Raw genomic sequence first — 14,466 nt, forward strand, 5'->3', positions numbered from 1 at the left:
CTTTTTGATAGCATGATGGGATGTACGTACGCACATGGTGATTGTTTGCCTTCCACTAATATCTTCAGCCAGAATTTTTCTCACAAGAAAACCACACCTTGATCTGCTTTCAGAAATGGCATAAAACTGTTAAAACAGTCAATGGCTGAGCTAAAGTTTAACATAATGCCTTCCAGCTGACATTCATTCCACCATTTCCCAAAGTGATATGTTAGGGCCTTTACACCCCTCTGACCCATAACATGGGATTCTTCATTCTAATGTTGCTCATAGAATAGTTGTACGGAATCAAAAATAAGTCTGAGCACTTCAGAAAAGTACTACATAAACACTAGGTATGATTATTATTTTTCCTGAAAAGTCTGTGCAGGTTCCTTTGGGAATGCGCTGCTTTATATTCAGGAAAAAAATCTCAAAAGGCTCCAGAGAGAACAAAGACATTACAGCTGAGACATAATGTGCAAAAATAGCAATTCAGATGGATCTCCACCCATTTCATCATAATCCTCTGGTAGCAAAAAAGCATCGGATGAAATTATTCCTTTCTGCAACACAATGGAAGAATGTGAAATGGAAATGTTACCTGCAACAATCAGTTCCAAGCTGAATGTATTCTGGCCAGCTCGATTGGTGGCAACACATGTGTAGATGCCAGCATCCCTTGCTGTGACGGGTTCGATGATCAGGGAGTGCACACCATTTTCACGAACCAGCATTTTGTGAGAACTATCCGAACGTATTACTCTTCCATTGACTTGCCAGCTTATATCTGGGGTTGGTAAGCCGCTAACCTTAAAGGACAGAATACAGCAAGAACTTTTCAGTGAGACAAGCAACGAGACTATAGAAAAGATACAGGGGTTGGTAGCAGGACATCCTGTTCTGTTGCACCACAAATAAAAAATGGACCAAAGTCCATCCTGCTTTTTCGCTTATATTTGACAGACATTGCAGGATCTCTAGACTTGAATAGTAAAGAGCATATTACAACAGGGGCGTACCACCTATGGGGACAGGGGGTAACCCACGCCCCTGGGCGCACATAACCCTGGCACCAGCACCAGCTCTGGGTGGTAGACCAGTACGCTGTTAGCAGCTCTGAGCAGTAGACCTGGATGCCAGCGTGAGCTCCAGGCAGTAGACCTGCATGCTGCCGTGGGCTCCAGGCAGTGGACCTGGATGCCTGCGCGAGCTCCAGGTAGTGGACTTGGACGCTGGCACAAGCTCCAGACGGTAGACCTGGGCTCTTGGCAGTAGACATGTGCATCTGGGGGTGGGTGGGGGTGCAGGTGGAAAATTCAGATTTTGTCTCAGGCATCCATTTTTCCTAAATACGCCTCTGTATTACACCATGCATAATGGAAAGGTATTACGTGCCATCTGTCATTTCTGTACTGCCTTTGATTATTAGTAAGAAGAAAGATCTTTTCAATATTTTCTCCCTGGCAATGATACAGAACAAAGCATTACAATATTTTTAAAAAGAACCCATAAGAAATCCATCCTTGAACTTCAAATTCCATTCCTGCTATGCACAATATATCACTTATTATATTTAATGTCCAAAATGCTTTTAAAAAACCTCAGAAATGTATCTATCATCAATAATACTTTTTTGCCTAGAAAAGGTTGCTTTAGCAAGAATGCTATTTAATTCTGTCACACAAACGTGGCTGAACATCTTTCAGTGGGAGAATTCTCAGTTAACCCCTTTGTAAAAGGTTCAAAGGAATAGAGTACGATTTTCAATGTAGATTTTGCACTTCTCTATAGTATATTCGAAGGGAGAACTTTTTTCTGCATCACTGGGCTAGTATCCAGATAAATTACTTACAGGCTGTTAAAATGTGCATCTGTGGCATTCAAAGGCTTGTGGAGTGATCTAATACTAGCATAACTTCAAAATATAACACTTTATTCATGTTGCAGCAACTTGTGTATTTCACAAAGAAGCATGTGCACCTTCTAACTAGATGCAGCCATTTACAGCCCTATCCAGATGGGCATGTGTGCAGCATGGGTTGTGAGAGTGGCAGGAGCCTGCACCAACATGTTTGCCCACCCCACCAATGCAAGGAACAGCTATGTAGGTGGAGAGCAATCAAGCAGGTAGGAAGGCACCACAGATTTCTGAGGTAGCCAAACTCAGAAGGGCCTGGTGTCCTGAAGCTACACCAGTGTAGGAGAGCACGCTCAGTAGGGGTGGCCCAGGGGTATTCCCAAGGGTAGAGCTGACTTTAGTTGGCGTCTACTAGGGTTTCTGCATGGGAATGCCCCCCTTATCAGCTGCAGATTTACCCCACCGGAAAGTAGGGCATAAATCTTTTTTTCCAGTGGGGCTATTTGGGCAGCAGGAGGCTTCTCAGTTTTGCCTTCTTTCTACATCAACCAACTACAAAAAATTTGCTAAAATTAAACAGAAATTCACTGGCACCTTAAAGACTAGCAGAATTTATTCTAGCACACAGGGGTCAAACTTGCGGCCCCCCAGATGTTATGGACTACAGTTCCCATCATCCCCTGCCAGCACGATGCTGGCAGGGGATGATGGGAACTGTAGTCCATAATGTCTGGAGGACCGCAAGTTTGACACTTATGTATTCTAGCATAAGCTTTTATTAGTCAGAGCATACTTCATCTGATGCATAATTATGCTGCAACAGGCCAACAATATTACCCATTTGATATAAAATAGCAATAACCTAATCAAACCAATAAAAAGCAGCAGTAAAATCTCAAAACAAGCACAGGAGAGGCATGACAAATCAGGTGCAGCTCAAATGGGACAATAACAAACACACATGCCTCATCAAGTCATAATCTCAACATAGCAAACAAGCCTAGGGGAAAATGTTTTTGCTTCACTTTTAAACTTAATGCGAGGAGAACTGATTCAAGAGAGGAAATACTCAGTTGAGGTGCTTTAACAGGGAAAAGGTGTTTCTATTGCTCTCAGCTGGTTTTCAAATAGCCACATGCATCAGGATCTATGTAGCTTGACAAGAGAGGCTGACAGGCTGTTGCCCATGGGTGACATCTTCAAGGCCAACCCTATTTAGAGGCCACTGCAGTAATCCAACCAAGATTACTTTAAAGAATACAGTTCAGAGCTTACAACCTGTGCTGGCACACACTGCTAGTATTTAAACAGCCCAACACAGTCAGGAGTGGAAGCATGAAAGGAAAACTTTTAAAAATGCCACAACTGAAAATATTGTAAAATATTTTTGCATAGCTTGTATGAAAAGGACACAAAAGTAAATCAAACATTTACTTCTGGCCATTTTCTTGTCAAGTTTCTCACCTTTCGGAGGCAGATTGATTCCGTTAAAGAAGCCACAGCCTTCAGTCATTCATAGGATTTCCATAAGCTGGAAGTGATTTGACAGGAAACAATACACACATTTTCCCCCAAGTCATGTAGGCACTATTTTAGATATTCATTTCTTTAGAGCCACTAGAGGGGGCACATATTTTGTCTATTTTCAGAAGTGGCCTTCTGGTTAATTTTTCATATAGTGACATTTTATAATGTATTTTCCATCTCTAGACTAAAGATGCTGAAGTCTGGAATAAAACTGGTTCCAATGCTATACTGTAACTCAGCCTCTATATTTAATGAAAGTTAAAATCAATTAAATCAGGAACCAATTCATAGCCAATATACATCACACCTTTAATGAAATCAGACTGGTTAGATATACAAATAATAGCGTGACAGGCTTCAAACAAAATGTATTCACTTTTAATTATTAGGTGCAGTCACTTCTAGAATCCTCTCTGTGTATTTGATAAACATAAAAAGTATACGTGACTTGTAAATCCCAGTTGAAGGTAATTTCTATTTGGAGATAAAACTAAAAATGTACCTTGCAATCCATTCTGCAAAGTTTTCCTTCTTGAACTATCAAGTCTCCTGGGGCCTGCAGGAAATGAGGTCGAAAGAAGCGTTCTTGGATTGGTTCATTTTCATCTCCACTGTCTCTTGATCGAGATCGAGGTCTAAAGAAAACATACAACAATATTCTTTTGAATTCTACACTAACAAACAAATGCAACTCAGCATGGTTTTGAGGGGACACAGTTCAAACACCAGCATACTGTCTGAGGCCTCCATCTTACTATGACTGCTGTAATGTCAGCTGGAGTACTTCTAGAACAGGGTATATAGCCCAGACTGTATGGACTGAGCTGAAAAAACTACAGGATCCCACAAAGGTAAGTAGTGGTCCTTACAAACTCTAAGATATGTCTCTGCACTACACAACGTTGCCACACTTTGTCTGAAAGGGATGGCTTGTATTCAACAGTAATGACCTACATTGGTATACTAGTATGGCCTATCCACTTTTTGCTGTCAAATTGCAGCTGACATTAAGACAACCCCATAGGGTTTTCAAGGCAAAAGACATTCAAGATTGTGTTACTTCCAGAGATGGCCTTACCAAGAAGCAACATCCACTTTTGATAGTGGCTAACTTTGTCAGTAAAGTTGCCCATGTGGTAGAGTTAGCAGTGAGCATGTGCAAGGTGGCACAGCTTACATAGATGGCTTGTAGATTTCCCAGCAGAATTACCCTGTAGTGGTGCCATTTTGGAATAGGAAGCATGCCAGCACCATACTGGGAGAACTTCCTTGAGGCAGTAGGCAATCCAACATATGGGATGTGCCAGACAGACACAGAGATTGAAGGAGGAGGATGGACTTGAGAGATGGCACCTAAGACTGTGTTGGTTCACTCCACATTAAGAAACTAAATAAAATGATTACTGGTAAAAAAGCAAGGGAGACAAGAGGGAAGAAATACACATAAAAGTGTTTCCCTCCACTATTGAGAAAATCACATTTTGGTATTAGATTCTCTATTATAAACCCCAAATCATTTTTCTATTTTCTGCCACCCAATCATTAAACAATGTAATGAGGAAGAAAAGGAGCTTCTATTTTAATTTTTAAGATTTTATTTTATTTTAAACTATTTCAGTTGCTCTATTTAAATGGACTAAAAGCTGAAATAGAAGTACTTCCCACTGCCCCTATAGGTCCAGAGCCGTCATAAAGTCCAAACTCTCTAGGCTGAGATCTACTGATGTTCCTTAAACATTTGATTTTGGTTGAATAGAGTGAGTGGCTGGCTCAACTTCAATATGGGCAAATAAATTGAGCCAGATGATGAGTAAGACATAGGACTGCAAAGACAATCTTTGCATGTCTGTTAGACATAAATTCAAGTTGAGGCTTCCTGATTATGAGTCACATAAGGTTTGCCCTGTTCTACAGTAAGCAAAATGGAAGTGCTGACAGAATCTTGAAAACATAACATGCCAGATGTTAGCAACACCAAGATTCAAATTTTTGAACATTTTTCAGGGGGGGGGGGGGGTCTAATCCAAGACTTTGTGGAATGGAGCCACACAGATCTCCCTCTCTAGACCAAAAATGTGTATTATGTCATACAGCTCAGGATTGAGGGGCGGGGCGGGAATTGGACGTAACCCTGCCAAAAGGAAAGTTTCATTTTCAGCATGACATACATAAGTGCATGATGAACTCCCACTGAAAATTCATGGAACTCAAAGTGCTTCACTTTAGCTGCATCAGGCTCATTAAAGCGTCTTTGGGCTTTCTCTGGCCCCTTCTGCACACGCAAAATAATGCATTTTCAAATCACTTTCACAACTGTTTGCAAGTGAATTTTGCTATTCCGCACAGCTTCAAAGAGCACTGAAAGCAGTCTGAAAGTGCATTATTTTGCATGTGCGGAATGAGCCTTTGTTTCTATCTCCTGGATCTTTGTTCTCCCTAATACTCCTTTTTATTTATTTGTCTCTTTATCATAATTATCTACATTTGCCATTATCATTCACTACCATAAGACAGAATGCAAATACACTAGTTTCCATTGGGCAAACATACAACTGACCAAAGGACTTTAATATAAACCAAAAGCGAAGTTCCTTTGTGCAGAGGCGTACCTAGGCAAACTGGAGCCCTGGGCAAAACCTGAGTTTGATGGCCCCCCCATGGGCGGCCACCCTCCCCCACTGTGACCAAACAATGATTTTTTTCCACCAGGCCGTTTCAAAGTCACCATCACATTATAGAACATCTCCCAACTCACAAATCTGAGCACAGCAATGGGCCATGCCACACAGCAGAAATAATTTTTTGAAAACATTTTCAAAATGCTTTCAAAATGTTTTATTACTGCTATGAAAACATTTTATGGTGTTGTATTCAGTCCCCCCCCCCCATTGGGGGAAACAGCATCACTTTCAATGTTATTTAAACTGGGGACCCCAGATTCTCCCTTTAAGGTGGATTTAAAAGGAGTCCAACCCCAAACAGCTGGAATCCAACCCCAAACAGCATCATTTTCAATGGTGTTTAAACTAGAGAGCCCAGATTCTCCTTTTAAATCCACCTTAAAGGGAGAATCTGGGGTTCCCAGTTTAAACAACATTGAAAGTGATTCTATTTTGGGGTGGATTCTCCCCCACCCTGAAACAGCATCCCTTTTAATGTTAAAACTGGGGACCTCAGATTCTCCCTTTAAATCCATGTCGAAGGGGGTGGATTTAATAACAACAACAACAACAACAACAACAACCTTTATTAGGCATTGAGAGAATAAAAGAAAGAAAGAAAACAAGCACTGGCAGGAAGGGGGTGGATTTAAAAAGAGAATCTGGGGAAATTTAAGGAGTGCCTGTTGTCAGGGGTGCAATTATTAAGATAGCAGCACCAAAATTTCAGAGTATCTTCATAAGACCCTACTGATGATACCACCCAGGTTTGGTGAAGTTTGGTTTAGGGGGTCGAAAGTTATGAACCCTCAAATGTGTAGCTCCCATCTCCTATGAGCTCCCATTGGAAACAATGGGGGATGGGGCATTCCCCTTGGGGGTCCATAACTTTGGACCCCCTGAACCAAACTTCACCAAACCCAGGCCATATCATCAAGAGAGTCTCCCAAAAAATCTCTGAAATTTTGGTGCTGCTAGCCTAAAATCTGCGCCCCCTGCAGGCCAAAAACGGAAAAAACACAGAAAACCCAACCTCCCCCCACAAACGAACCTGCAATTTTGTCGCCCACCACAAGGTGGTGCCCTGGGCAGCTGCCCACTTTGCCCAATGGGAGGAACGCCTCTGCCTTTGTGCAATTTTAAGAGTGTGGCCTGTTCCTAGAGTTTAGTTTTACGTGGGAGGATAGTTGTAGGTGGGAGGAAAGGTAGCATCAGAACGATTTATCTAGCAAACTCCAGGTCAAGGCAACTAAAATCTATCGATGAAGCAGCTTTATTCCACTACAGAATGCCATGGTATTCATAAGACTTAACACTTATATTGTGTTTTCGGTATTCAAAATGATGAATAGACCTGTGGCATGTGCTACAACACCCCTGTAAGGCAAGTCAATCTTGTCATCCTCGTATTTGTGGACAGACTGTGGGTTGCCTAAAGGTCACTGAGTAAGTTCTCAGCAGAAGACAGACAGATTGGTGACTTTCTGGATGAGCCACTGCAGTATAGCCACACCTTGGTTCACATCATGTTTAGGGATCATACATTACCATGTTCTCCTTAATGGTCTGCCACAACACCAATGGAACCCATCTAGTGCATGAAGTGCAGATTGTAACTGTCACTGACCCATCACTCTCCTCACTATTTGTAGCAGGCTCAGGCAGCCTCCTAACTACGCTGGGCAGGTTTTTATGCCTTCTCTATGACTGAGCTGTTTTGATGGTAGTGCATGAGGTGTTTTATACTTGTCTGCTCAGTCTTAGGAACTCCAGAAAGGTGGAGGAAGTCTTTTTTCCCTGTGGCAAATCCCCCCTTTCAGGGCACCAATGAGAACCGAGGCAGGTTCAACAAACAAAAGAAGAATTAATTGAACAAACTAGATGGGATTAGGAGACATTTTAGTGGATGGAAATCAGGTAGGAATTAACTATATACATCAGTTTTGACACAGGCACTGTTCTTAATTCAACCTTTATAGGTTTCTTCCATTGCTTAGATATTATGAGAGGTTTTTTACTTTAAGATGGTACAGTTAGAGATTACTGACTAATGAATTCATGATGACTTGGGGTTCTAACAGTCTGGTATCCTTTCATACAGTACTCATACAGCCTTGATACTGTTAGCTACCCACTTCCCATGAATCTCCCTCCTGAGGGAACACTAATATACCAGACTGGAAATCTACCTGTGTGTATAATTCCCATACTAACTCGCTTAGGAATTTTTCCACACCCAGAAAATATATTCCCTTCCCTGTGGAAAGTCTCACTACTATTCTACATTCAGCTCTGACCACTAAATAAAACTCTCAGTAATCCTGCCTGTGTATTGTCTGCTCTTAGAACACTGACACTATATTGCAAGTCAGATCCACTTCCTTTCTAAAATCCCCTCAGAACAGATGTTTAATACATGCAGTTAGGGAACTTGATGTTCACAGGAATCCAAATCCAAAAACTTACAAAACTTTTCCTCTCAGAGGGATACTTCTTTACTCTCTGGGTCTGTTGGTTGCTCCACCAATCAGAGCACAGGCCAGCAATCAGAACATTACTAGGAAGTCCCCCTCCCCCCGTTGTGATAGCACCTTGTTCCACTGACTGATTTGCACTTTTAATCCTCTGTTTTACCGTACAGTCAGTCACATAACTCACAATAGAATGGTTTAAAGTTTAATATAATTAAAGACTACAAGTATTGTCGGAGAGATTAAAAACTGCATTATTTTGAGACCAAACAGTTAATCTCAATCTCAGCAATATGCCACGTTCACTGAGTTTTTCCTGGGGTCTAGAGTTTATATCATTACCATATCACCCAGTTCAGCGGCACCTTGATTCAGGAGATTTCAAAGTCAAGCTTTATGAAAGATCTGGCTAATCACAGAACGTTCTATTACATTTTCTAATTCGAAAATAGTAAAAACCAAAGCAACAGTTATAGGAAGTAAACAGGGAAAATCTATTTCAATATCGAAGGCACAAAGGATTCCTCATGTTTGCATTAGCTAAGACAATGAGCTCTGAGGTTTTTGGTTCAAATCTCGCACATCACCTTTGTTATGCCACTTTACCTTCACCTCCTTTCTGCAGCGTGAGGACAATATTACTAGGCTACTTTACAGGGTTATGATCATTCTCACAACAACATAATGAATATGAAGCCCTTGGAACACTGGATGGGTCAGAGAGATGGATTGTAATATATATGGGAAGAAAGGAAGGAAGAAAAGAAAAGAAGAAAGAAAGACTAATGTACCTTCTGACATGAGACTGGCCAGGTGGTGTCCGGGGACTACGTCCTCTCTGGTTGACAGCTTGGACCATCAGTCTTCCTGTACAGCTTACCCTGCCCTGTCAATCATTGGGAGGGGAAATGAAAAATCAAAAATTTGAAAAACAGTTACACAACAGTTACACAAAACAGTTTTCTTAGCAATTAAAAGAATCAAATGTCAGCCCTTGCCATTCGCACAGTTTTACCAAATGTTTATTTCTAACTAAATTGTTAGAGAATGTTCCTTACAATAATATTTATGCCTATCATATGCCTGTTATCATTCATGCCACAGACACTATCCAGTAGGTGCTCGTGTTAGAGGTATAAATACTTCCAAATTATCATTTTGTCAAGTCATAAATGAGCAATTATCCATTTGAAGCAAGGACTGTTTGGAGCCATCATAGTTTTCAGATGGGAAAATGACATGCAACAGTATGCTCTACCACAAGTACCTATTGGATAGTATCTGTAGCATGAATGATAACAGGTAAATGATTCTGGTGTGTGTATGTCTCTGTGCAAAGTGCCATCAAGTCACAGCTGACTTAGGGTGACTCCACAGGATTTCCAAGGCAAGAGCCAATCAGAGATAGTTTGCCATTGCATGAGATAGTTTGCCATTGAGATAGTTTGCCATTCCCATTGCAATCAGAGATAGTTTGCCATTGCATGGCGACCCTGGAATTCCTTGGTGGTTTCCCATCCAAATACTTACCATGGCAAAACCTGCTTAGCTTCTGGAATCTGGTGAGACTGGGCTAGCCTGGGCCATCCAGATCAGGGCATATAATAACTCAACAGAAAACTATCATTGCCATTTTGCAAGGGTTTACTTTGAATTGTTAAATCCCATGTGCTTAAATTATAAATGAATGAATGAATGAATGAATGAATGAATAAATAAATAAATAAATCTGTGCTGAGGAAGTACTCTCCTGACGAATAGTGCCAATGGTCACCCAGTGGGGCAAAAAAGCTCTGATATTTATTGTGGATGTTTTTTGTTTTAAGCAGCTGACCCCGCCCACTTTGATGGTTCCATTGTTTTATATGTGAAGAAGGCCTGCTTGAAATGTAGCAGAAGGTTGATCCTCTGTTTCTTACACCAGCTGAACCCCCTCCCCTTTTCTGTCTCACAGCTAGAGGCGAAGGGAACAAAATGGTACCCTGGGCAAAATGACACCTGGGAAGTGTAGTTCCCACCAGGGTGCAGGAAAGAGGAATTTCCTGGTGGAAAGAGAGAGAAACTAAGGGGCAGGAGAGAGGAAATAAGGTAAGTGGGGGGTGGGGCACAGGGGTGGGGGATGGGGTGGGGTGGGGTGGGGGGGAACGGGGCAATTTTCCACCCCCATTGGTGCGCGTCCAGTGCACGGTGCACCCCTGCCCCCTTATAGCTCTGCCACTGGTCACAGCATATAGTTATTCATTTCAAAATGAAGTGGGAATGAAGGGAAAAAAACAGAACAGCAGCAAGACCTCAGCTGGTCATTGCAGCCTAGGAAGTCTTGACGTATTCAAAAGGACGTGTGTGTGAAACTATGTCACAAAAATGTAGAGGGCAGCTTTGTAAAAGTAAGATCTTGGTATGCAAAGTGAATCTTAGATCAGGGCAGCTATCCATAGCCATTAAATGCAGCTTGCAAGGGCAGCTGCTGTCCGCCATGCCTTGGTCCAGTATTTCTAAAGAAACTTGCTGCCCACAAAATTATATGTGTTTGGTAAATTCCCACTAACGTTCTTGAAAAAAAAAGATGTTTACATACGGGATGTTAGTTTTTCCCACAACATAACAGATATGGAGAGGTTAGTTACCCATTAACAAAACTGCCCATTAATCTACACTTCTCCAGGGCTTCAAAGTCACACCAAATGCATACAGAACAAGCTGCACAAACATAGAAAGTGCTTGTAGTCACTCAGCTATTGTTTGCTTGCATAAATATATATATATATGGGGGGGGGGGGGAAACTTCCACCGCTCAAATGACATATATCCACAAAGGCAGGATATAAATACCAATAAATATAGTTATTTACACATGGCCCCTTAATGCACTGCAACCACACATGGAATCTGTTAACCAAAGTAGTGGCTTCACAAAAGAGACTGTATTCATTCTGCTCTACAAGTTCCTAGCCATATGAGTTTTTGATCAGTAGGCAGAAAAATGGGACAACTTACTGGAACAGCTTGGGCTGCAACCTTGAAGATGCCGCAAACCAGTTAAAGAAAGATGTGGTATTAACTATTAAGGCATTTTATTTCCTACCTGATTTCAACTGGCATTTGGGGCTAATCCACACTATACTCTGATTCACATAAAGATGTTAGTAGATTATACATTCTTTCACCACAGAACAAAGCATGCTGGACCTTCTTTGCTGTAGAATGCTCCACCAGGGTCCTAGTGCCTACCTAGCCCTACTTGCCTCCATCCACTTGAAAGTAAAAATACATTTTGGCATAAATGCTCTTGCATCAAAGCACCATGTTCAATAATGCAGAAACATACACTTTTCACAGCTGCTGCACCTCAACTGACCAAATTGACATCTTTATGTGGTACAGAGTAGGCTTTTTAAAAATGAGATAATGAGGCGGAAGGTGGAATGGAAAGGAGATATTAAGGGGGAAAACAAGCAAACTGAAAGCTTGAGAAAGGCAGCCATGTGCAGTTAAGATTGGATTCCTTGTTGCTGGTCGGGTTTAAAAGTGGTCTGATCTCAGGTCTGAAAAGTAGGTGCACTGTGACTTTAAACAGTAGTTAGGTAACAAGAAGTGAGCACTGCAAGCTTCAGTCCCTGGCATCTCTATTTAAAAGGGCACATTTAGTGGGAGTCTGGAAGCTTTCTCTGCCTGAGACCCAGGAGAAGTTTCTATTGCTTAAGGAAGGACTCTGTGCCTGCAATATTGAAGATACTTCCCAGGAATTAAGATCCAATAAATAACACTGCATTTGGGGTGCTGTGTGGTTTCCAGGCTGAATGGCCGTGTTCTAGCAGCATTCTCTCCTGACGTTTTGCCTGCATCTGTGGCTGGCATCTTCAGAGGATCTTATCCTGAAGAAGGGATCCAGAAAGCAGATTTCAATGCCAGTACTGAGCTCCACAGAGTCAAGGTGAAAGCAGATGGCACACAGTGCAACTGAACCAGAGGTTAGTCCAGCATTTAGTCCAGCAGGCGAAACGTCAGGAGAGAATGCTGCTAGAACACGGCCATACAGCCTGGAAACCACACAGCACCCCAGTGATTCCGGCCGTGAAAGCCTTCGACAACACTGCATTTACTTCTGAATATGTCTGCTTAAAATTGCTCCTTGTATCTTTTATCTCTCTTCCTCCAGCTTATCAGCCATAACAGGATTCCACTTTTGCCCCACATCCAGAGCGGAAGGCACCATCATTATGTACTGTCATTGTGTAGACATCAACTGCAGATGAAGACCTGACAGTTTCATAATCCAGAATAAAAATCAACAGAGACATCCTAACCCAAAGCACACTTTCCTAAGCTCATTGACTTCAATGTACTTAGAAGGGTTAACTCTATTTATGATTGTATCGTAATTGTGCTGAAATCCCACTGAAATTTAGCAAGACTAACATATTCTTAATTATGTGTTGGCTTGCATCCTATATTTGCAACACAAAAACACTGATTTGGGATTTCTAGCTGGGTGTACCTTGACAGTAAATACAATAACATCTACGTTGTAATCAAGATTTCCATTTTCAAGAAAAAAACAGCTTTATATATGTAAGCCCTTGGATATGAATGTTCATTTTATCTCACAAACAGCATGATGTGAGCTTTCTACAGTTTTTGGCACAAGAGCATTTCCATGCTCATGATTTCATTAATATGAGTAACAAAAGGTAACAAGTGTGAACAGAAATGTTTCAGAGTTGAAACTGTGCCTATTGGAATCTGGCTAGGGTAAGTGACTTAATAAGCCCATAAAGGGTTAAGTAGTTTGGATTCCAGGGACCCCAACAATAGTTAGAACTGGAAATTAAGAGATGGAAATCCATGTTCCCATTACTTTGGCCAATTTAAATAACCAAGCAAGTTAAGGTAAATTCCATAGCCTGGAAATGAGTTCTTAAGTGATTTTTTTTTTAGTTTAGAAACATCTGGACTCGTTAAAGTTCTACATAACCATCAATATAAATTACATTTAACTAGAAAGGAAGTACACTCAGTTCTTCTAAATTTACTATGTTCATTCAGGAACTCAAAAAGAATGCTCTCCCTACACATCCCTGACCACCAGCGAAGCTTTGCTCCAGTTACCAAGTTTTTCAAATGCTGAACTGTCACCAATCATATACAGGACTTTCTCTGTGATGGCCCCAGAGTTATGAAATGTCTTTCCAGCCAACGACATCTTATCTGCTTCATCTCTTTTTGAAGTTCAAAAAATGTCTTTAATTATTCTGCAGATCCTTGGGAGTTGGGTTTTTAAATCATTGCTGTTTTTTATTTACGCATGCTTTTTTAAGTTTTCACGGTTTTTGAAACATTACTATTTATCATAAAGTGCTTTTAGATATTTGTGTGGAAAAAGTGTATATATAACTATTGCATATAATAAATAAAAGGAGGTTTAATGGATTAGCAGGCAATTTTAATCCTCCCAGTGCACAGAAGTTTATGTTGGCACAGTTCAAGACAATCAAACTGTGGAAGGTTGCTCACACAAAGGCCTGGGGAACAGTATTCAGAAGGTCCAAAAGTATTCAGAAGGTGCAAAAAAGAGGCCTGAATTAGGCCTAGAAATGTGGCTTTCTGTGGTTCTTTCTGCACAGCATAAATAAAGCAACCTACATATATTTTTAAAAATATCCATTTTGGCCTTTTGTGTTCGCTCTGCGCAGACAAATAAAAAGCACTGCCAGTCAAAACAGGAGGCAACACACAAGCTTTCCCTTCTCAACACAACATAAGAATCTGCAATATCTGCATATCTGAGTTGTCGTAGCTTCGCAGACCTCTCCCTCAAAACAAAACAAAACAAAACAAAAGGAAAAACATGTGTGTGGGATTGCCAGGGAAAACAAACTTTATTCATGTACATTTTACAGTGAAATCATGAGTGGATGATCTGCAAGCAGAGAAGACCTCTTTGGGAAGTCTTCACCAAATGGCAGAA

At 41.1% G+C, this 14,466-nt stretch overlaps 2 protein-coding genes across 5 annotated transcripts in view; one reads left to right on the plus strand and one right to left on the minus strand.

The window, feature by feature from the left end:
* CBR4 (carbonyl reductase 4) overlaps positions 1 to 10,537 on the plus strand; it is a 33,571-nt gene extending 23,034 nt beyond the window's left edge. The window contains exon 6 of the mRNA XM_048509991.1: positions 10,453 to 10,537. Coding sequence (XP_048365948.1) covers positions 10,453 to 10,493 — 41 coding nt within the window. The 3' untranslated portion in view covers positions 10,494 to 10,537. The remainder of the gene's footprint in view (positions 1 to 10,452) is intronic.
* Positions 1 to 14,466, minus strand: part of PALLD (palladin, cytoskeletal associated protein) — a 270,815-nt gene that overhangs the window by 6,435 nt on the left and 249,914 nt on the right. For all 4 annotated transcript variants that reach the window (XM_048509988.1, XM_048509987.1, XM_048509989.1 and 1 more), the window contains 3 exons: positions 9,290 to 9,384; positions 3,870 to 4,002; positions 584 to 791 (listed from right to left, as the gene is read on the minus strand). In XM_048509988.1, coding sequence (XP_048365945.1) covers positions 584 to 791; positions 3,870 to 4,002; positions 9,290 to 9,384 — 436 coding nt within the window. The remainder of the gene's footprint in view (positions 1 to 583; positions 792 to 3,869; positions 4,003 to 9,289; positions 9,385 to 14,466) is intronic.

Source organism: Sphaerodactylus townsendi, linkage group LG10 (assembly GCF_021028975.2).
Source record: "Sphaerodactylus townsendi isolate TG3544 linkage group LG10, MPM_Stown_v2.3, whole genome shotgun sequence".
Classification (NCBI taxonomy): Eukaryota; Metazoa; Chordata; class Lepidosauria; order Squamata; family Sphaerodactylidae; genus Sphaerodactylus; species Sphaerodactylus townsendi.